The sequence below is a fragment of the Taudactylus pleione genome, unplaced genomic scaffold, assembly GCF_031769625.1.
Source record: "Taudactylus pleione unplaced genomic scaffold, aTauple2 ptg000423l, whole genome shotgun sequence".
Lineage (NCBI taxonomy): Eukaryota > Metazoa > Chordata > Amphibia > Anura > Myobatrachidae > Taudactylus > Taudactylus pleione.
The window spans coordinates 2,326,347-2,351,019 of record NW_028284825.1 but is presented as its reverse complement, the minus strand read 5'-3'; the positions used below and the strand labels follow the sequence as shown (position 1 = coordinate 2,351,019).

The following is a 24,673-nucleotide window of genomic DNA, read 5'->3' as shown; positions in this document are numbered from 1 at the left end:
TATGGCTGTGCAGAATGGCCGTCAGAAGTAAGACACCAGAGCACTCGCAACTTCGTTCGGGTGGCAGCCTGAGACACTCCCCCGAAATGGTTGCAACACACATGCGTTTGAGTCACCACACCCCCATTACCACCCAGAAATGGTACCTGCCTGTCATTTATTTAGCAAATAAATCCTTATTGCGAACCCCGTCTCAAGACCATCGATGCACATGCGCAGTGTGGCCGTCACAAGACCATCGATGCACATGGGCAATAGTAGAAAAAATTGCTTATTGGCAAAAACATCAGCGTTGAATCAGGCCCATAATCAGCAGCATCAATATAGAGATGTTACTAACGGCAGCGTTGCCTGGGGATACAACCTGTGAAGAATGAGTAAAGAAAATTATAGAAAAAAATAAAATAATAGAATAAAAGAAAGTAAGAAAGAGAAAAAAGTGAAGATAGAATAGAGTATGGAAAATTAAATTGGGTAAATGGAAAACGAATCTGTAATCTTGCGGTTAAAAGTACTCAGGCCTTCATTCAGAGGCGGCCGTACGGTCTACGACTGCACGGCTGCCTCGATGTTTGTCAAGTGCGCATGCGCACGAGGGAGCCGGCTCCTTCGTGCGCATGCGTGAGACCCGCTACGACCGACAGCGCCTGTCATAGCGGGTCTCTTTCCAAAGGGGGCGAGCTGTCAATGTTGATTGACAGCTCGCCCCGTTTGGAAGGCGGGCCGGAGGGGTGGCAGCCCAAACGGAGGCGTTCCCATGGGAATGCCTACCGTTTGGGGGAGGCCCCACTGACATCACTAGTGATGTCAGTGGAGAGCTTCCGGCTCTGACAGAGCCAGAAGCTCTCCGGGGCTTACGACAAGTGAGACCCTACTCTAGAGTCTCGTAAGCCCCGATGGTTGCGATGGTCTCTGACCATCGCGACCATCACCCTAGCAGTCGTTAGAGCTGTGGGTGTAAACCCACAGCCTAACAACCGAAACAGAGGCGGGCGGTCAGGATGCAAGCGGCCGCCCAGTTTCTGAGCGACCGCTTGCATCCTCCGACCGCCTCTGAATGAGGCCCTCAGTCTCAGAGCATATTGGTGTGGAGCAGTAAATGGGACTTGCATCCTTCCTTAACCTTTGGATAGATGCTTTCGGTCCACCCAGTGTGGGGATGGGATCTAGTGTGATCTGGGTCCTGGGAAGTATCCAAATATAGTGGCCCTAGCTATGCTTGTGGTTGCTTAAGGGCCTGATTCAGAGATGGACAGAATTGCAGAGCCGCACACAAGCAACTGTGCAATTCCGTCCATCTAAAATGCAAATGCAGAAGGAGGTGTCTTTAGGTGTCTTGCTGCACCTGCGATCCCAGTGCTGAGACTGAGGTCGCGACTTGGGATCACCATCGCGACCAATGGTCTGCGGTTGCTGAAGTTTACCACAGCCTGACCAGGGCCTGGCAGCTTGCGAGGCCAGGAAATAGGCACTGGGGGGAAGGTTAGGGTTAGGCACCCCTAAGGGAGGGTTAGGGGAGGAATTAGGTTAGTCAATACTTACCTTAGGGACGATTGGGATTTTCACCCATGTCGGTCAGCCGCTGTCGGGATTCCAACTATCACACCGATTCCTTTTATCTAGTTCCTTTTATCTGTGACCACTTATATGATGACTATAGGTGAACGTCAGTACTTGGAGGTGGCGATGGTTAGCATCTGTAGAAGGTGCATATTATGTTGTGGTGGAGAATAGCACCCCTGGGGGATTGTTCTAACTGCACTTGAGACTCTTCTTTTACCAACAAAATAGTCTAGAACTTATCCCTATGTAGTTATAGGCTATATATTTAAAAGCCGGATATATTCACTGAGACTAAAGACCCCTCCGAATTATATAATAACATACACCGCATTTAAAATGGTTCCCCTTCGTCTATAAAAGCACATTTATGAAAGAAAGCAAAATCAGAGAGGGCTCTGATTCCATATTTATATCCTATTGCACGGGGTGCAGACATAATCTAGTGCTGGGTGTACACTATGTGATATATCGTACGTACAGCCGACAAACGATAAATCATTAAGTGTATTGGCGCGTGTGTACACACAATACATATGAACGACATCTGTCACATGTATACATCTTAAAGACATACCGTTCACATCTGCATGTGTCTACACAAGGCCGACCATCCCCATATACTGGTCACAGGAACCAGCGACCATTACATAACAACTGGACGGGGATTTTTAAATGCCCGCACAGTTGTGGTGTCTGGCCAGACATATTGTGTGGCTGATTGGTAAGTGTGGATGCTTACCAAATCAACTGCTCGTTCTGTGGATTGGTCGCTCAGAGGGGCTGTCGGCATAGTGTGTACCCCACATAGGATGCAGAACAAATGCTTGTCTTAGTAACAAGCACTACTGATGGAGTTTTAGTCTGCATATTCATCACAATTATTGTATTTACTAACATTTATTTACTGGATATAGCACTAGCATATTCCCTTTCATTTAATCAGATGACAAGTCATTATTATGATCACCAAATACCTATATTTTGGTCTCTGTAATACAAACATAAAATACAACTCATTTAATTTCTAGTTGTACTAAAGAGAGAATATTTCATATGTTAAACATAAATTTTAATTTGCTAAATATTGGAGACAAGAAATCCCAATTTTATTTGATCTTTATTTCCTAATGTCCTTATTCTTAATGTTAGTGCTTTACCTGGAAATTCTGCATATGATTCCAATTTGATGTTCTCTTTCCAGAGAGGGCGCGGGATTTCCTGCACAAGACTGGAAGGTTCATTGTGATTGGAGGAATCATCTCTCCTGTGCACGACTCTTATGGGAAGCAGGTAAAGTCTCTTATATTTCATTTGCTGGTCTTACTTAGAAAAGTACATGGTTATTAAACAAACTGTGACGCAAACAGTTTTCTTAGTTTTGTTTTATTTTTTTTTTTAACTAATTATAAAATGGAAACTGCAGTTGCTGATAGAATAATTGAAAACACAGTGGAAAGACTGCAGCACTTGGTCGGTATGTTGTTGCAGTGTATTCCCTAATAGCATCCTGATTTCCGCCTCTCCACACACCTACAGTAGAAGCACTTCCAGACTGGCTCAGCGCCCACAAGCTACAGTAGATCTATAGGGGCTGATTTTGATTTGGGAGCAAAGCAAAAAAGAGCCAGTAACTTTGCACCTTGGTAAAGCCATGCTGCGCTGCAGGTGGGGCCAATGTAAAATGTGCAGAGAGATTTAGATTTGGGAGGGGTGTGTCCAAACTGTAATCTAAGTTGCAGTGCAAAAAAAAAGCTGTCCAGCATGTGTGGGCTAAATGCAAAAGCAGCCAGTATTTACCCTGCATGCTAACAAAATACATGTATTTTAAGTAGGGATAGCTATCAACCATCGAGGGTTAACAACCATCCAATGGTTCACCACCATCTATGGCACAGAGCCACACAATGTTTTTCCTTTTTCCCCATGTGCCGGAACATGGAGCCTAGTTCGCCCTCTAACATGATTCGCAAATAAATCCCAACCACGCTCTCTGATTAGCCCACTGCCAAGCAAGTATTAAAGCAGGGATGACTATCGGTGAATGAGACCGTCCATGGTTCCCAGCTGATGGTTTCATTCCCTCGAGATCAACCACCAATGGTATCATCAATAGTGACTATAAATGGTTAACCCACAGATGGCCATCCCTAATTTGTACCCCTTGCACTGCAGCATTGCTTGTTCCCGATACAAAGTGACTTGATATTTTTTGCTTTGCTCCCAACTCAGATTTAGCCCCATAGACTTGTACTTTGCTACGGCCTGGCTGTACCACCAAGGTACATTGGTGCAAACCCAAAACGTTTTGTGCAGCACATTCATAAATTAGGTCCATTGAATATGAAGTACCGTATATACTCGAGTATAAGTCGACCCGAATATAAGCCGAGGTACCTACTTTTACCCAAAAAAACTGGGAAAACTTACTGACTCGAGTATAAGCCTAGTGTGGGAAATGGCAACAGCCGGTAGTGCCCCCAGTAGTAATTCCCCCTGGTTGTGCCCCCAGTAGTAATCCCCCCCTGGTAGTGCCCCCAGTGGTAATCCCCCCTTTCAGTGCCTCCAGTAGTAATCCCCCCCTGGTAGTACCCCCAGTAGTAATCCCGCCTTTTAGTGCCCCCTGTAGTAATCCCCCCTTTTAGTGCCCCCTGTAGTAATCCCCCCCTGTAGTAATCCCCCCTGGTAGTGCCCCCTGTAGTAATCCCCCCTTTTAGTGCCCCCTGTAGTAATCCCCCCCTGGTAGTGCCCCCTGTAGTAATCCCCCCCTGGTAGTTCCCCCAGTGGTATTCCCCCCTTTTAGTGCCCCCTGTAGTAATCGCCCCCTGATAATGCCCCCTGGTAGTGCCCCCTGTAGTCATCGCCCCCTGGTAGTGCCCCCTGGTAGTGCCCCCTGCAGTCATCGCCCCCTGGTAGTGCCCCCTGTAGTCCCCCCCCCTAAGTAGAGAGAGACGTGATAACAATAAAAAAAAACAAAAACACTTACCTGAAACTCCCGCTCATGGTCCCGCCGCTGTCCGCTCCTGGTCCCGCCGCTGTCCGCTCCGGCCGCTTTGCATGGGAGAGACGTCGTCATGACGACGTGTCTCCCATCACCCACTGCGGGAGCCGGAAGATGGCTCCTGCAGTGGGAGCAGCAGCAGCCGCTGAGAGTCTGACAGACCCTCAGCGGCTGCTGATTACAGCAAACACATAGCTGCCGGCTATGTGTTTGGCAGTGTGTAGCGCTGACCGAACTCCGTCCGGTCAGCGCTACACTTGACTCGAGTATAAGCCGAGGGGGACTTTTTCAGCACATTTTTTGTGCTGAAAAACTCGGCTTATACTCGAGTATATACGGTAATTCTGCTGTGCAGCCTGTGTGACCAGGGTTGGACTGGCCCATAGGGGTACAGGGGAATCCCCCGGTGGGCCCCACTGTCTGAGGGCCCACCCCCTCCTCTAGGGATCAGGTTCCAGACTGTACACTTGAATTATACAATATACATATGTTACATTATACTGCACAGGTCTATGGTGTATTTCATACAAACTATTGCTGTTATTAATATGTTATATTATCATGCATGCACTAACAGTATTTACTATATACTGTATATATATTTTTAAAGGGTCCCAGATCATGCACTTTCTAATGGTTAGCCAAGCCTCTGTGGAGACTAGCCACACCCCTTCTGGAGGCTGGCCACACCCCTAAGTATGGGGCCCTATCACTGCATTCCCCCAGTGGGCCCTTCGTGCCTCAGTCCGACACTGTGTGTGACATTGTTACTTAATGAAACAATTATTGAGCTGTCTTTCATCATAGCACAACATCTTATCGGCTCTCTTTTTTATATTCTTTTCCTCCGTGCTATATTAGACATTGGAGGAAAATGATGGACCTCATTCAGAGTCGGTCGTAAGCGGCCGCTCAGTCGTACGCCTAACGACTGCGAAACTGAAAAAAGAAGCAGTCGCACGGCTGGTCGGTTGCAACCAAAGTGACGCCCATACGTGAACAATGCACCTCCTCTAACTAGCGAGTGATAGCAGCTAGCGATCGAGTCAATCGTTGTCAGTCGTTGTCAGTTGCTGTATGTTCATTTTCTTCTGATGGTTGCGGCCGCTTGTGTTGAAATTACATCGTAATTTATGTACGCCCCTAAAACTCCCTGAAAACGGTGAGGAACGCCTGAGTTTTCAGACCACCCCCCCCCCCCCCCGTCAACACCCACAAACGGCCTTTCATGTCAATCACCTCTCGGAAGCCACTTCCTGCTCGTAAGCCGTACGATCGACAGCATTTTGGATCGCAAGGTCTCGTACGCACATGCGCACAACTAACCGTATGCATGCGTGGTTTAGAAACATTGGATGCATATGAGCGACTCTGAATGAGGTCCTATGTCTGAGCTACTTAAATGCTTTTTGTGCATATCAGTGACTATAGCTTTCCTAAAATACATGTCAGTTACTGCTGCAACCGTCAGCACATTGTGTCCTGTTCCAGAGACAAATATATAAAGATTCTGGCCCTCATTCAGAGCCGTACGCTCTGAGCAGAGCGCACGCTCTGAATGAGGGCCGCCCTCCATAAAAATGGAGCGTCCTCCTGGACGCTCGTATAGCTGTGGGTCACCACCCACAGCCTATACGAGCGTGCAGTTTGATGGCCGCGATGGTCGTGACCATCGCGACCATCGAAACTGCGAGCCGGAGCCTGCGGTTGAGGTTTTCAACCGCAAGCCCCGGAGTGATTTTGGCTCTATCAGAGCCAAAATCACTCCCACTGACATCACTAGTGATGTCAGTGGGCCGGCTTCTGACGGGAGGCGTTCCCGTGGGAACGCCCCCGTCAGGGAGGCACGCCCCCGGCACGCCCACCAAAGGGGGCGTGCTGTCAATCAACATCGACAGCACGCCCCCTTTGATCAGACACAACGAGCGAAGGAAAGTCCTTCGCTCGTCGCGTCTGGTGCATGCGCACGACGGAGCTCCCGCCGTCGTGCGCATGCGCAGAGCACAACATCGACCCACTTGCGAGCGGACAGCCGCTTGCAAGTGGGTCTGAATCAGGCCCTCTGTGTTTGTATCAGATATTCTTATCTAGCTCTTGATAACAGCTCTTGTTATACTTGGTACCAAGCCATCATTCTTCTCCCGTACAGTCTTCGGCTGATTCTATTGTGCTTCACTCAGTGCAGCCAGCTCACCTCTCTTCTTCCATCATTCTCTTAGCTCTCTCCTCCAATCAACATTGTCTATATTTTCACATGTTATGCCGGGTACACACTAGACGATGTGTGTACCAAGCGACAGCAGATGCGACAGCACGAGATATCGGATGGTCCATACACACTGCACGATCTGGTGTACGACCGCCCGATATATTGTTCCCACACCACATCCAGAAACTTGTTGTGGGCCACCAGATCTTGAGATCTGCCAGGCAGATCTGAAGATACGATAAACGACGCACGGGAGTGCGCAATACAGGGGCATCTTGAGAGAGGAGGGGGCCCGTGTGCACTCCCCGTACGGGTCCCCTCCTCTCTCCCCGGTGACCGGCAGCCGACTGACGCGGCTAGCCAGCCACCGAAGCATTAGTACTACTACGTGTTCGCAGAACACAAGAACAATGGCTTCGGCTGCCATTTTCTGGTGTTCTGAGCAGTGCTGACACCCGACGCGGGACCACGGAAGGTAAGTTTAAAATAATATGGGTGCAGGGTGTGCGGTGCGGGGCCCCCCTGGACCCGGGGCCCGTGTGCCCAGTACACACTGCACCCATTGTAGATATGCCACTGGCGCACTAGTGTGTCCACACTGGACAACGTGGACAATTTGTCATTTTGAGTCACCTCAAAGCGACAAATCGTCCAATATACCGTCTAGTGTGTACCCAGCTTTAAGCTAATTCTCTCCTTTTCCTTATGGTTTATTTTTGGGAGATGCTGTCCCTGACCTTGGTGTGAGCAAGGCTTTATTTCTATGAATAATAGGTGCCCATACTCAGTAATAGGTACAAGCTGACCCAAGACTTCTAGTAGCTCCCACACTCTGTATAATTGTGCAGATACTTATTTTTATTCATTTCTGAAATTATTTCACTGATTTCTTCCTGTTTCTGGAACTAGTTATAAGAATTAAAGCTGCAACCAACAAATAAAACCTACTGGTTATGAGACACGATATGTACCCAGCCACCCAAATGGGTTACCCCATAGGGTTTTCCTTCAATCAAAGTGACGTGTTTGGACTGGTCGTTACAGTTCACAAGGATCCATCAGGGTCATGTAATCCTCAGTGGTAGAAGTGTATTTATTTTATCCTAGAGCCCCCAAATTATACAGACATCTTAAGTGGTTTTGCATCTTGACTGTAATATTCCTATGCCAAATTGTATATTTTCTCATTGATTTCAGCTCAGTAGAGGGTCCTTTATAACCTAGACTCACACTGACAGTGGCTATATTTGGAATGTGCCCCATAGTGCACTGTATAGTATATCTAATGTTAGAATGTAACAAGACCTCATAAAGCTTTTCCTAACAGTCTGTTTTAAAACAGCGACAAACTGTACACTACTTCTGCCAGCATCCGGCAAGGGCATATTAGTTCCACTTTCATTGATAGACTTGGCAGTGCACCTGTGTTGTAGCTTAGTCTGTCTTATACCAGTAAACACGTTGCAAATCTCCTCACAATGCTTTAGAGGAAACTTATGATTATCACGATTTTCCTGCAGCCTGACAGCTCTTAAAATAGCCAGATAAGGGGGAAATGTGAAGGGGAGCTCCTATACCACTGGCTAAATTAGTGATGGACAACAGGCCTGAGCCTTTCCCTGTGGCTGCCAACTCCTTCCTGCTTTATTGATGGATTTGTTTATGGTACCTTGTAACTCTTGCTTGTCATGCGTGATGATATGTTATTACAGTTAAGTGTCTCTTCTTTTGATTTATTAGTGAGTTTAAGATAAGGGGGCTGATGCTCTTTATCAAATAGTGAGTTTTAGTATACAGCGCATGCACAGATGCCTATATATGCATTTTTGAGTATCTTCTGATGGTTCTCAGTAGTATGGATCTTTGCTGGTTCTCTCAAAGGGGTCTATGTACTAAGCCTTGGAGAGAGATAAAGTGGATAGAGATAAATTACCAACCAATCAGCTCCTAACTGTCACTTTGCAGGCTGTGTTTGAAAAATGACAGTTAGGAGATGATTGGTTGGTACTTTATATGTATCCACTTTATCTCTCTCCAAGGCTTAGTACAAAGTTTGGTGTTATAGGAGTGTCGGGGGCATGTAGAGATGGGAAGCCAGTTTCGGGTGGATCTCTTGCACATAGCTTGGGGCTGGTACAAGTGTTGATATGAATGGTGAAGGTTGCGGCTGTAGACGGAAAACAGTGGACGCATCTGCTTCCTGCATGAAGCCATATGGATCCCCGCGTTAGCCCTACAGAAATTTACAATAGCATAAGGTAGTAAATCAGACTGCTGCAACATCAGGCAAAAACAGTTTGCATTCGATTCCCAATGTGCAGGCCTTTTAAAGACTCAGGGGTCTAGTTACTAAGCCAATCAGCTCCCAACTGTCATCTCACAGGCTGTGTTTGAAAAATGACAGTTGGGAGCTGATTGGCTAGCACCTTATCACTTTTCACTCTGTCTCCTAACACTGCTTAGTAACTAGACCCCTGAGTCTTTTCAAACACAGCCTGTGAGATGACAGTTGGGAGCTGATTGGCTGGCACCTTATCACTTTCTTATCACTTTTCACTCTGTCTCCTAACACTGCTTAGTAACTAGACCCCTATAGGCTCATACACACTAGACGATGTGCTGTATGACCGATATTGGTGAAAGAGTTCCCTTGAACTTTCTGTAGTGCAGGACAAACAATATTGAGTGTACACACTGAGAGATAGCTTTAAAGATCTTTTTCAGTGAAGTCATCCTGCCACATCTCTGAACAGGCAATTCTTGATGATTTCGTCAGATTGGCCTGCATGTACGTACGTACAACAAAAGACATTGTTAACGACCCGCAGAAGCGCTCATCGTTGGTCATTCACTGCATACACACTGAACGATATGAACGATATATCGTTAACCACATCGTTATCCTCCATATCGTTCATAAAAATCGTCTAGTGTGTATGCAGCTTAAGGGGTCTATTTACAGTACTGAGCCTTGGATGGAGATAAAGTACCAACCAACCAGCTCCTAACTCATTTTTCAAACAGCCTGTGACATGGCAGTTAGGAGCTGATTGGCTGGTACTTTATCTCTTCATTTTATCTCTCTCCAAGGCTTAGTAAATAGACCCCTAAGAGGTCACCCAATGCAGCCCCTGAAGTGTATCAGGTTGTCCATCCCTGTTCTAAATAATTTGACTTTCTCACCAGATCATGAGTTGTCAGTCGTTCCCCTGTCTTACTTTTGTTGGTCATTTGCTTTTCACTAATATTCATTCTCTCTCATTCTTCTGTAATTTAATTATAAATGCATTAAAGTACACCTAAGACCTATGTATGGTGGAGTCCATCCTTCTGAGAGAATGCAACCTATTAATTCAGTATGCACTGGTAACATTGCTGAGGCATGAGGCACAAAGTGGCTAGTTTTTGAGGGAATCCAAATGATCAGTATTAATATCCCACAAAATGTCAGCCTCTGCTGTGTGCGTAAATTACTCACATTGATGTTATAAGGTGCAGCTATTGGTATAGACAGTGAACATCAATGCAATTGTCTCCTTAACTGTAATAAAAGGATAACAAGAGTTGAGATCATTTTTGTAATATGATTCTTTCTTGTTGTGATTCTTTATTTACTGTGCATCTGCAGTATAACTTTTGGACATAAGTTGCTCCAATCCACGGTTGAGGTGATATGATTCCCAGGCCACAAACTCCAATGTAACAGCTCCACAGGCTCATGATAAAAATTCATGCCTAGCTTTATTAAGCGATATGTTTTGAACAATTTTACTCATGGGAGTACCTTTATTTTACTCATGGGAGTACCTTTATTTTACTCATGGGACTATCTTTATTTTACTCATGGAAGTACGTTTATTTTACTCATGGGAGTACCTTTATTTTACTCATGGGACTATCTTTATTTTACTCATGGGAGTGCCTTTATTTTGCTCATGGGAGTACCTTTATTTTACTCATGTGACTATCTTTATTTTACTCATGGGAGTACCTTTATTTTACTCATGGGAGTACCTTTATTTTACTCATGGGACTATCTTTATTTTACTCATGGGAGTACCTTTATTTTACTCAACAGGAAGCTGTATTGTTTTTCCAAATAAAATATAGGGCTCGATTGAGACCCGCTCGCTAGATGCGTACGCTCGCACTTAGCGTATGCAAATATGGGTAGGCAGGCGATCGCACAGCAAGGCATTAGCGCGCCCACTATGTCTTGCCGTGCGATCGCTTTGTGTATGCAGACGCCCACCAGCCTGTCTTATGACGCCCACTTGCGCACGTCATCTCCAGGAAGTGTATGCAACCATCGGTACATCGGTTACTTTCGGAGCGCTTGTGGTTGACCATATCCTGCCGCAAGCACTGCGAGCACTTCAGTGTAAAAACCAGCCAGGTGATGTGTACTATGACGCTGCCTCTTGATTATGCACGCCTCTGAAACGTAGTTGAGACGCTCAGGCACGCCTGGGTTGCACCTCCACTCTCCCTTTTTTTAATGGCCTGCCCCTGTTACCACACACAAAAGGCCTCTCCTGTTACTCACTCTGCTGGGCTGTCTATACGCAGTGAGCGAACGCTTCCCGATATCTGCACTGGTTCACGCACGCGCACTGCGATGCGTACGTATGCGTAGAATGTGAAAATTGTCCAGGCACGAGCGAACACATTCTAGCGAGCGGGTCTGAATCAGGCCCATAGTTCAGTATAGTCTTTTTAAAATAAAAATGAAATGAATCATACTAAGGGCATTTATACATTAAGTATTTTGTAATATTGCTTACTTTGATGTTATGTTCCTGTGTTATGGGATATGCCATCGGTTATACTAATACTATTCTGTTTATTTCATAATCATGATCTCATTGCCTATGTATGTTCTTTAGGGTCTGGTCTCAAGTCGTCATCGTCTCACTATGTGCCAGCTGGCTGTGCAGAACTCCGATTGGATCCGGTGAGATTGGGTCTGGGGCACGTGGGGGCAATTAGGAGCTGAGAGTGTTGCAGATGACAGAAAATAGCATTGTTCTATAATGTTCCAGCTTTTATTTCATTTTCATGTGCCAATGGCTGTGGGTGCTGTAAAAGGTGATGGGCTGAACTGCAGATGTAGGAAGTTGTACTAATTAGCAGGTTGCTCACAGTAATTCTACAGTAATCTATAGGTGAATAGGACTTGTAGTTGACAGGTTATCTGTAGGTACAGGAATTGCACAGGATTAATGTTACCTGTAGCACTGTGGCAGGTGGGGAGTGTGACTGGGGCAGAACACTCAGGTGTCCTAAGGTGAGCTCAGGGAGGACAGAAACCTCCGGTGGAGCAGAAGCCACTGTAGAAAATGAAAGGTTATCTGTAGATTGAGATACACTTTCTATAATAGTGCTGTCCTTAGGTATGGAGGGTGACATTGTTGGTGACCTTCACAAGGGAGGAGCATGGAGGACACAGATAGGCACTAAAAGGAAATTGCATATATTCAGTAGGGTGAAATCGTCTATACCAAATGCGCCAAATTCAAAAATAATATATTTATAGTATGACCTGTAATGCATAAAAGTCATTACTGTTCATAGCAACCCATATATCCCCGCACAGCCCATATTCAGCATGCCTATGTAGCCACATACCCCTTACATACTGCCCTATGTTCAGATTAACAACCTCATGCCCACCACTGTCCCATCCCATGCCCACCATTATGCACCCAGGGCCATAGACAGCGAGCCCGAGCCCCATTACTGGCAGGGGGGGGTAGCCTAATAGCAGGAGACATGGCCACTCCCCTATAGAAAGAAAACAAAAGTAAAAAGACGCCGGGGAGGGGGGCGTTGTGAGCCCCTCAGCCCGGCGTAAATCCAGGGAGGGGCGCGATCAATGTGATCACCCTCACCCCCAACAGACAGAGGAGAGGAGACTGCTGCTGCTTAGCGGCAGCGAACAGTCTCCCTGGTCTCCCACTGCAACTCAGCACACAGCCGCGTCAGTCCCGTTGTGGTTCTAGATGTATCCCTCGGCCACTGATATAAATAAGGGGAATATTTAAGTAAAATGAAAGTCTAGCAAGAGACAAAAAGTATAAAACAATAATAACACAGTGACAGGAAAAGAGTGAGGGCTGACAAATAGTCACATAAACAACTCTAATGGAAGCAACAGATGTATATGGATGATAAAGGCAAAGGGTCATTATCTGTAAAGAAATAAAGTGCATTGTGCAGTGCTGAGGTTCCCAAACTCCGCCATTACAGTCAAGGTTTTGATTGAGGTACTAATTAAGTCACGTGCTCAAGCATGGATATCCTTAAAACCTGGACTGTAATGGTGAAGTTTGGGAACCTCTGGTGTAGTAAACAATCCCCCTTCTCAAGTTGTATAGGATTTTCAGTACATATTATTTGTTCTATAAAAACATCTGTATAGAGCTGGTTCCATCTGATGTCAGTATATCAGCCTGTGTGTGTGCAGCTGCATTATGCTACTTGGGGTCTATTTACTAAGCAGTGTTAGGAGACAGAGTGAAAAGTGATAAGGTGCCAGCCAATAGGCTACCAACTGTCATTTTTCAAACACAGCCTGTAAGATGACAGTTGGGAGCTGATTGGCTGGCACCTTATCACTTTCTTATCACTTTTCACTCTGTCTCCCAACACTGCTTAGTAACTAGGCCCCTCTATCTTGTTCTGCATGTATATCACTATCTGTGTGTATAAATGAGTGCAGTCTTGATGTACAATGATTCACAATATGTTCGCAGATTAATCTTTATTGAACACTTAAATGACAGTATAATTGAATGTATCAGTCCAGGAGTACATGTACTGTAAATTAGTACAGCTGTGTACTCATACATCTAGCCTCCTTGTGCTTTAAACAGCCCTTCACGTCGTGCCATGCCGTGTGACTTTTTACCATCAAATTTGTCTTATTCACACGTCAAGGCAAGCAGGCCGCACAAGCAGCTTCTGCTGAGTAAAATGATATGCGGCATGCCTATGTTCTGTGGGCAACTGTGGGTGTATCTACTTGCGATATGCTATGTTACAGTGTCACAGCCGCTGACACTGTGACGTAGCATTTCGCATGCAGATGCATCTGCAGTCGAATAAAGAATATAGACATGCCGCATGTCATTTTAATCAGCAGAAGCTGCTTGTGCGTTCTATTCGTTTCACTGTGCAAATAAGACGCATTTGAAGGTAAAAAGTTGCATAAAAAGGCAGACATTCGGCACTACTGAGTCACACCGCTCTCACGCCTTACGTGTAGGGTATTAGTAGGTGTAGTAATTGCAGAGGACAGCAAGGTATATGTAGGTGTAGGAATTGTAGAGGATAGTAGGGTATTAGTAGGTGTAGGAATTGCAGAGGATAGCAAGGTATATGTAGGTGTAGGAATTGTAGAGGATAGTAGGGTATTAGTAGGTGTAGGAATTGCAGAGGATAGCAAGGTATATGTAGGTGTTGGAATTGTAGAGGATAGCAGGCTAGGTGTAGGAATTCTAGATGATAGTAGGGTATTAGTAGGTGTAGTAATTCTAGAGGATAGTAGGGTATTAGTAGGTGTAGTAATTGTAGAGGATAGCAAGGTATATGTAGTAGGGATGTGCAGGCTCGGATAGGTTCGAGTTTGCACGTGGAGTTCGGATTTTTCCCTCCAAAAAAACGGAACTCAGAACGAGGCAAAACGTCATCTTACATGGACGAACATCATCATTCCTGGACAAAAGACCAGGAATGATGATGTTCGTCCATGTAAGATGACGTTTTGCCTCGTTCTGAGTTCCGTTTTTTTGGAGGGAAAAATCCGAACTCCACGTGCAAACTCGAACCTATCCGAGCCTGCACATCCCTAATATGTAGGTATAGGAATGGTAGAGAATAGCAGGCTAGGTGTAGGAATTGTAGAGGATAGTAGGGTATTAGTAGGTGTAGTAATTGCAGAGGATAGCAAGGTATATGTAGTTGTATCAATTGTAGAGGATTGCAGGCTAGGTGTAGGAATTCTAGATGATAGTAGGGTATTAGTAGGTGTAGGAATTGTAGTGGACATCAGGTTATATGTCGGTGTAGGAATTCTAGAGGACAGCCATTTATATGTAGATATAGGAATTGTAGAGCATAGCATGGTAAGTGTGGGAATTCTAGAGGATAGCATGGTATTTGTAGGTGTTGAATTCTAGAGGATAGCAGTTTATATGTAGGTGTATGAATTCCAGGGCATAGCAGAGTATATGTAGGTCTAGGAATACTAGAAGAAACCAGATTATATGTAGGTCTAGGAATTCTAGAGAACAGAGGGTTATAATGTATGTAGGTGTAGAAATTCTAGAGGACTGAAGTAAGCTATATGTAGGTGTATGAATTCTAGAGGATAGCAGGTTATTTGTAGGTGTAGGAAGGAATTCTAGAGGACAGCAGGTTATATGTAAGTTTAGGAATTCTAGAAAACTGCAGTAGGTTAAATGTAGGTGTATGAATTATAGAGGATAGCAGGTTATTTGTAGATGTAGGAATTCTAGTGAACAGCAGGTTATATGTAGATGTAGGAATTCTAAAGCATAAAAGTGTAAATGTAGGTGTTGGAATTCTAGAGCATAAAAGTCTAAATGTAGGAATTCTAGAGGATAGCAGGTTATTTGTAGATGTAGGAATTCTAGTGAGCAGCAGGTTATATGTAGGTGTAGGAATTCTAGAGCATACAAGTGTAAATTCTAGAGGACTGTAGGAGGTTATATAGATGTATGAATTCTAGGGGACAGCAGGATATATATAGGTGTAGGAATTTTAGAGGATATCATGATATTTGTAGTTGTAGGAATTCTAGAAGATAGTAGGGTATATGTAAGTCTAGGAATGATAGAGGACTGCTGTAAGTTATATGTAGGTGTAGGAATTCTAGAGGACTACAGTGGGTTTTAAGTAGGTTTCTGAATTCTAGAAAACAGCAAGTTATATGTAGGTGTAGGAATTCTAGAGGATAACAGGGTATATGTAGGTGTAGAAATTCTAGAGGATAACGGACATATGTACGTATAGGAATTCTTGAGGACAGCAGGTTATATGTAGGTGTAGGAATTCTAGAGACTGCAGTAGGTTATTTGTAGGTCTATGAATTCTAGAGTATAGCAGGGTATATATAGATGTAGAAATTAAGTGCGCAGCAGGTTATATATAGACGTAACAACAAGAAAGAGAAAGAAATAAATGACCCCTTTTAATAGTACATTTCTAAGGGGGTGCTACCATGGACATACTAATAGGAATCAAAACAACAAGAAAGAGAAAGAAATGTCCTATGATGGTGCACTAAACAAATTAAAATATAACTTTTATTGAATGATTACTAAAATGTTCTCAGGTAATAGCGAAAATAATTAAAATATAAATAGATAGTGTCAAAAGTATGAAAAAAGTGTAATATAAAATAAGTGTTCTCAAAAGAACATTTTCGGCAACGCTCCTATAATTTCATACAATATTCCAGTGTGTTAGAGGTGATTATAATGTATATCTTATTTGGTATAGTGTTCTCACACTTCAATATATATATAAAGAATCCCTCCACAAAAATATTAATATTAATGAACCCTGCTTATTATTAATGGTAACATGTGTGATGTTCTAACAAACAGGACTATATCTATATCTGAGATGGTATTGAGAAATTATATCTATCTAGCAATATCCCATGTAATATATTGACAGTCAATCTATCCTCAAATATCTTTGGGAGATTCTGTCTATCTTAATAAAATCACATATAATTTCTCATGAGGTGATTACATACACATCATATCACAGCTCTGACATATCATGTTAGTTGGATCTGCTGTTAACCAACTAGATGATATTTATTACTCCACTGTAGTTTATTAGAAATGCTAATACTATTAAAGTAATTTAACCATCCGCAAAGTAATGGTATATTGATTAGTAAACATATATATTCATAAGTGGTATCATACAATACCAAAAATATTTTATATAATCTTGTCTCACTTTAACATAAGCTTCTATAGGTATTTAACTGGCTAAAGTATGCCTGGGAGATTTATGCAAATCAGTGAGCTATTCAGTATCACATACACTTTGAGTATTCAGACTGTTCTAATCGTCTGTATGATATAGATCATAACCCAAGGTGGAAATAGCCCATGTTATTGTTCACATTTTACAATATACAGGATTCATGATGCAGGGACATCAAACATAATAACACATTAATATAAAATTGAATAGAGGTAGCGCCGCATGACCGGCGCGGCGTTTCGCTATAAGGCTTTATCAAGGTAAGCCGAGCTGGGTTACAGACATCTCTTAAATACCCCCCCACCGACTGTGGCACCAATCAGGTGTCTAATGCAGTGGAGTCCTCCTATCATTGTGGGCTAAGTATTGATGTCCCGCCTATTCCCCTTAGATTGACAGTGCAACAACGTTTCCCTAGATTGATGACGTCATCCCAAGGAACCTCAATGGATCCCTAATGCATAGATGTCATCTCAGACATGAGTAATCAAACTCCGGTTTGTAACGCAAAACGTCGTTAATAATGCATGGAGATTTACAACAGAAAGCTATGTTTGTTTAATAATAGCGTGTAATCATGTAGCCAAAATCTTCTACATCAGTTTGTAGTAGAATGGTGTAAAATATATTAGACTTATAAGTCACGTGATCTCCATCATCGTTATACAGCCTTTTCAGGATGTCTAATCATGAGTAGATAGGTCAATCAATAGTAAACTCAGTGATGGTAATCAAGTGCCTATTAATGAAGAATCATTGTTATATTATGATAGCATACCTCAACAAATAGTATATTACACAATAAAAGTTCACATTTCCCCCCTGTGTTGAGAGGACTACCGAAAGGGGAATTTTTACGCATGAAGCGGAATTGTTCTGAAGAACATACTTTCCAAATACGATCACAACAATTGAGTACCAGGTTGAAAGCTCGAGGATACAGTGGGAGAACCATTAGAAAAGCGTACAAAGACACCAAGATGTACACTAGGGAACAACTTTTAATCCCAAAGAAGAAAGTGAAAGAACAGGAGAGTGTAAGATTTATTGGGACTTTCTGTCATGAATGGAGAAACATTCAAGAAATCCTACACAAACATCTACACATCTTACATATACCGATCATGATTTAATGAAAATAGTTGGGGATAGGATCCAGATGAGCTGGAGAAGATCTAGAAACCTTAGAGACATTTTGGTTCATAGCCATCTGGATTCCCCTAAAAAAGAATTATTTTTGAAAAAAGGATCGAGAAAATGTGGAAACTGTAAGGCCTGTTCAATCATGGTCACCACTAATAGCTTTCGAGATAAATATAACAAAACTTGGGATATCAAGGAGCACATCAATTGTGATTCAGCAAGAATCATTTACAATTTACAATGCCCATGTGGTAAAAGCTATATTGGAAAGACAAAAAGACCCCTCAAGAAAAGACTCCTAGAACATATTGGGAGTATAAGAAATGTAGAACGGGATAGACAAATGTTCAAGTCTTTAACACCAGTGGCCAGACATTTTTTTAAATATCATGGAAGCAACCCAAAGGGTTTAACAGCCTTTGGGATGAAGAAAATTAACTTGAATATTAGAGGGGGTGATGTGGACCGTGAGCTCTTGAAACAAGAGACAAAATTTATTTTTCTTATGGACACCCTGTCACCTAAAGGCTTAAACAAAGAGAATAGTTACGCGCCTTTTTTAGGTTGACCAATAGCTATGTAACAATATGTATTATTTTGCATTCCTTGGAATGACATTTCATTCAATAATATCTACCAATTATTAATATGTATGAAATAGATTATTTATACCCTTCTTTTTACTATATGCACTTTATCTCACTGTTTTCCATCTACATATATACATTGCATGCACATCTTTTTATATAGGTTGATATCACCAATAAGCGTTTTTATTTTATTTTCACATCTAATATCAATATATTTTCTTCAAAAAAAAAATTTTTTTTGCACAACTGAAATTATTTTTTCAAGATGTCCATTTTTCCCACCTTTTTATATTTTATTATTAACACAGTAGAATGAGTAGTTATGCACTGTATCATTAAATGGACAGCTTTATTGTCCTCATATCTATATTTATTAGTATTTGGTAACACTTATACAATGTCACGACCTACACTCATGTCAAATAAGACATGTTAACATTTATAATATTTAAGATTATTTTATTTATTTCACTTTTCAATACTTTCAAATTTTATTTTTATTTTTATTTTATTATCTGTATATAAATATATCTTATAGAGTAATTAATATAATATTTTATTTTATTTTGTTTTTTACAGTGTCATCTAGAATGCTATCATAATATAACAATAATTCTTCATTAATAGGCACTTGATTACCATCACTGAATTTACTATTGATTGACCTATCTACTCATGATTAGACATCCTGAAAAGGCTGTATAACGATGATGGAGATCACGTGACTTATAAGTCTAATATATTTTACCCCATTCTACTACAAACTGATGTAGGAGATTTTGGCTACATGATTACACGCTATTATTAAACAAACATAGCTTTCTGTTGTAAATCATCATGCATTATTAACGACGTTTTGCGTTACAAACCGGAGTTTGATTACTCATGTCTGAGATGACATCTATGCATTAGGGATCCATTGAGGTTCCTTGGGATGACGTCATCAATCTAGGGAAACGTGGTTGCGCTGTCAATCTAAGGGGAATAGGCGGGACATCAATACTTAGCCCACAATGATAGGAGAACTCCACTGCATTAGACACCTGATTGGTGCCACAGTCGGTGGGGGGGTATTTAAGAGATGTCTGTAACCCAGCTCGGCTTACCTTGATAAAGCCTTATAGCGAAACGCCGCGTCGGTCATGCGGCGCTACCTCTATTCACTTTTATATTAATGTGTTATTATGTTTGATGTCCCTGCATCATGAATCCTGTATATTGTAAAATGTGAACAATAACATGGGCTATTTCCACCTTGGGTTATGATCTATATCATACAGACGATTAGAACAGTCTGAATACTCAAAGTGTATGTGATACTGAATAGCTCACTGATTTGCATAAATCTCCCAGGCATACTTTAGCCAGTTAAATACCTATAGAAGCTTATGTTAAAGTGAGACAAGATTATATAAAATATTTTTGGTATTGTATGATACCACTTATGAATATATATGTTTACTAATCAATATACCATTACTTTGCGGATGGTTAAATTACTTTAATAGTATTAGCATTTCTAATAAACTACAGTGGAGTAATAAATATCATTTAGTTGGTTAACAGCAGATCCAACTAACATGATATGTCAGAACTGTGATATGATGTGTATGTAATCACCTCATGAGAAATTATATGTGATATTATTAAGATAGACAGAATCTCCCAAAGATATTTGAGGATAGATTGACTGCCAATATACTATATTACATGGGATATTGCTAGATAGATATAATTTCTCAATACCATCTCAGATATAGATATAGTCCTGTTTGTTAGAACATCACACATGTTACCATTAATAATAAGCAGGGTTCATTAATATTAATATTTTTGTGGAGGGATTATTTATATATATATATTGAAGTGTGAGAACACTATACCAAATAAGATATACATTATAATCACCTCTAACACACTGGAATATTGTATGAAATTATAGGAGCGTTGCCGAAAATGTTCTTTTGAGAACACTTATTTTATATTACACTTTTTTCATACTTTTGACACTATCTATTTATATTTTAATTATTTTCGCTATTACCTGAGAACATTTTAGTAATCATTCAATAAAAGTTATATTTTAATTTGTTTAGTGCACCATCATAGGACATTTCTTTCTCTTTCTTGTTGTTTTGATTCCTATTAGTATGTCCATGGTAGCACCCCCTTAGAAATGTACTATTAAAAGGGGTCATTTATTGTCCCCATAACTTGGGAAGACATAGATATCCTGTGCAACTGGAATTTCATTATTTATATATAGACGTAGGCATTCTAGAGCATAAAAGTGTAAATGTAGGTGTAGGAATTCTAGAGGATAGCAGGGTATTTGTAGGTATTCTAGAGGACTGCAGTTATATGTAGGTGTAGGAATTCTAGAGGACAGTAGGTTATATACAGGTATAGGCATTTCAGAGGACAGTAGATTATATATAGGTATAGGAATTCTAGACGATAAAAGTGTATATATAGGACTAGGATTTATAGAAGCTAGCATTGTATTCTTAAGTGTACACTTCTAGAAGACTGCAGCAGGTTATATGTAGGTGTAATAATTCTAGAGAATAACAGGTTATATGCAGGTGTAGGAATTCTAGAGGATAGGTGTAGGAAATCTAGAGGATAGGAGGATAGGTGTAGGAATTCTAGAGGATAGAAGGTTAGGTATAGATGTAGGAATTCTAGAGGATAGGAGGGTTGGTGTAGGACGATGTAAGGTATATGTAGGTGTGACCCCACACTGCTACCTTTTGCCCACCACTGTCCTAGGTAATCTGAGTCAGGATATTTCTATAAATGTAATACCCCTTTCACACCAATATCCCCGGTCCAACCTGGGACACTGAACATGGTTTCATACCCTTTTACATTGCATCATGGGTCCTGGGTTATTCCCGGGTCGACACCTTTCACACAGAACCGGTGTCAGTCCTGCCAAATGTGTGAATCATTAGAAGTGGATATTTTGTTACAGTCTCACAAAGATGAGTAATGAAAAGTGGGTGTGGCGCTCCTGAACCACCAATGAGATCCTTTTACTGTAACCCGGGTCGTGCCGTTCACACTGAAGCCTACCAGGGTCAGACACAGGAATAATACCCATTTTCCTCCCAAAACTTGGGTCCGACCTGGGTTTTTGGACATTGTTCCAACCCAGGTCAGACCCTGTTTACACTGCACCTCCGATCTGAGTTATTCCCAGGTCAGCCCCATTCACACTGAACCCGGATCTGCCCTGCTAAACTTGTGAGGTCATAAAAAGTGGGAGGTGACTGTTCCACAACTACCAATCAGCTCATTTTAGGCATGACCCAGGTCGGATAACCCGGGTGGCACCATTTACACTGCACCATTACCCGGGTCCATCCTGGGTCCGACCCTAGTAGCTACCTGGGTTAGATTTTGGGTCACTTGACCCGGGTTATTTTTCAGGGACCCTTTTCCACTGAGCCACGAGTCAGGTAGACCCAACAATAACCCGGGCTATTGCAGCAGTGGAAATGGGGTATTACTCTGGTAGCGACTCGGGACGGACCCAGGATGCACGACTTGGGTTTATCCTTTCACACTGAGACAGGACCTGGGTCGTGACGCTTTCCCAAGCAATAACCCAGCAGATAACTGAGGTATCTGCTTAGTGTGAAATATATCAGGTGATACGTGAAAGTGGAATATACATCACGTCCATATCTACACCAAAGACCAATACATTCCCTTAGAAGTATTTTGGTCTTGGAGCAACAATAACAGGACAGCACTATATTTAGAAGCCTAAAGCATTCCCTGAGTAGTGCTCCTGTAACGCACTTATTATGTTTAGCTGCCCATGATGCCTATGGTGTAACAAGCTACACTTTCTCCTCTCTGCAGCGTAGACCCATGGGAGTGTTATCAGGATACTTGGCAGACAACCTGCAGTGTTTTGGAGCATCACCGAGATCTCATGAAGGTGAGACATATAATATGCTGTATGTACATACGCTTAGAAGGCACGACGTTCTATTATACAGTCATTTGATGGCAAGTCATTGCAGTGGTCGCTCACTTGCTGATTATACTATGGGGAACTTTAGGGTGAAATTCAGGGAAAATGTAGCATTCCATAATATTTTATAATGCATTCCTCATTGTTATTAGTTAATGGTTAACTTTGAATAGTTCTTACTGTGCTGGGAAGTATATTTAGTAATGTACATGTATTATGTAATGATGTACTGTGCTGATGGATCTTCCCTTTGTTCCATTCTAGAGAGTAACTGGCTGCATCCTGTCTAATGTGAACACTCCCTCTATCACACCAATGATTGGCAACTCCCTGAACCAATCATCACAGCCTGTCTACCAGAATAACAATCTCACCAACAAGCCCACTGCAGGCAAGTGTGTGCTAGAAGGGTCAGGTGATCAGTCTAGAGAGGTGTCCTCACTCATCTTAGCTGCAGTCGCGCCAAACAGACCCTCTCGGCGCACCTGGTCCTGTGAGACTCTGCTAGGGCTGGGTGTCTTTTTTTGCCAAAATGCATTTAAGTCACAATGTTATGTGACTAGGACAAACCAGGAGACTGTGCTGATTAATTTGATATACTATATTTGTGTGCGACTGAAGCTGGGTACATACCTAAAAGATATATCTGCAGATGATAGTTGTTCATACACACTGAACAACCATCATCTGGCCACGGGTCCCACTGGCAGGGATCACGTCGCGCCCCCTCCCTGTGTCCTCTGCTGCAAGTGTACGAGCGGTCGGCCGACTGCCTGTACACACAGCACGATGGACAGATATCTGCAGATGTATCTGCCATCGACTGTGCAGCACAGCTGACACAATATGTTTGTGAACGATGTTGTTCACAGACATATCGCTGGTACACACTGGCCAACGGCCAATATATCTGTCAGTGTGTACCCAGCTTGAGTCTTTGAATCAGCAAGCGAAGGGCTACCATGCAGCCAAGTTCCGTTAGGTCCATGCCAACTTCTGTTTACAGACTCAGGCGCTCACAGATATACAAGTGTTACATATCAAATGAATCAGCCAGGTCTCCTGGTGCGTCCTAGACACATCACATTGTGACTTAGAAGCATGTTGGCAAAAAAAGGCGCTAGCAGAGTTGCACGTGATCTGGCAGCTCACTCATGCCAGGCATATCACGCTGTGCATGGCGTATTGAGGCTAGAGGAGCATGGACACATATGTACATGTAAGAAACTGGATCCACTAAGAGAAAGGAAATACACGTGAAATGTAGGAAACAAGCTTACACTAATGGATGCAAGGGAATGTTGTGCCACTATCTTGCTTAATAGTAATGTGGGTCCGTCCCCTGGAGCCCACACCATCTCCAGTATACATTCCCCTGGGATGATCACGATCGCTATGCTTGTGAGTCATTTATCCTAAATCAATATGGGGCGCCCATGGGACCTACCTGACCAGCCTGGTTGCTGGATAACTGGATTGAGCCATTGTAGCAACCAACATGTGGTCAAAGCTGATGACTGAATGCCTGGATATTAATGTGGCCAGCCCTGGGGAGGTGAATATTTCCCTAGGTGGTATAAAATAGTCCAAATAACTTTCCAATTTACTTTATACACTTTTTAAAATATCATAACTCACCTCCCAACAAAACCCTTTGTAAAACCTCTCCGCTGTAATGTTGTAGGTAAAATGATGCATAGATTTTACTATACAGTATTACATGTAAATCCTTTCTTGCCTTGCTGTATTTTATTTTATCCTAGATGTTAGTATGGAAACTAGTGTCTTTAAATATACTTGGCTAAAGGCTTAGGGCGTTTATTTACTAATGCTTTCAGGTGTATTCTGCTATTAAAGTTATTGCCGTTTTAAATTTGGGGCTTAAGTAAATAAACCACTAGGTGTCACCATCACACGTCAGTGTTGGTGCTCTGATACATAGATACAGTCTGCTAAGTGTCCAATTATTCTTTGCCTAGTGAGGATTCTGGGAAAAGTCGGTGAAGGATTGAGTCGTATGTGCTGCGTCCGCCCCAACCTGCAACGTGTTACATTTGTAGGTAAGTGTCAGTGGATGATTCCTCTGCACACACCCTGAGATCATCAACCAAGTTACACACCAACAGCTCTGTTATCAATCCAATTACATCACT

General features: G+C 42.4%; 1 protein-coding gene across 1 annotated transcript in view; it reads left to right on the top strand.

The window, feature by feature from the left end:
- Nucleotides 1–24,673, top strand: part of NMNAT2 (nicotinamide nucleotide adenylyltransferase 2) — a 69,732-nt gene that overhangs the window by 35,373 nt on the left and 9,686 nt on the right. Inside the window, exons 2-6 of the mRNA XM_088447210.1 lie at nucleotides 2,765–2,853; nucleotides 11,657–11,724; nucleotides 22,406–22,484; nucleotides 22,785–22,911; nucleotides 24,500–24,580. Coding sequence (XP_088303336.1) covers nucleotides 2,765–2,853; nucleotides 11,657–11,724; nucleotides 22,406–22,484; nucleotides 22,785–22,911; nucleotides 24,500–24,580 — 444 coding nt within the window. The remainder of the gene's footprint in view (nucleotides 1–2,764; nucleotides 2,854–11,656; nucleotides 11,725–22,405; nucleotides 22,485–22,784; nucleotides 22,912–24,499; nucleotides 24,581–24,673) is intronic.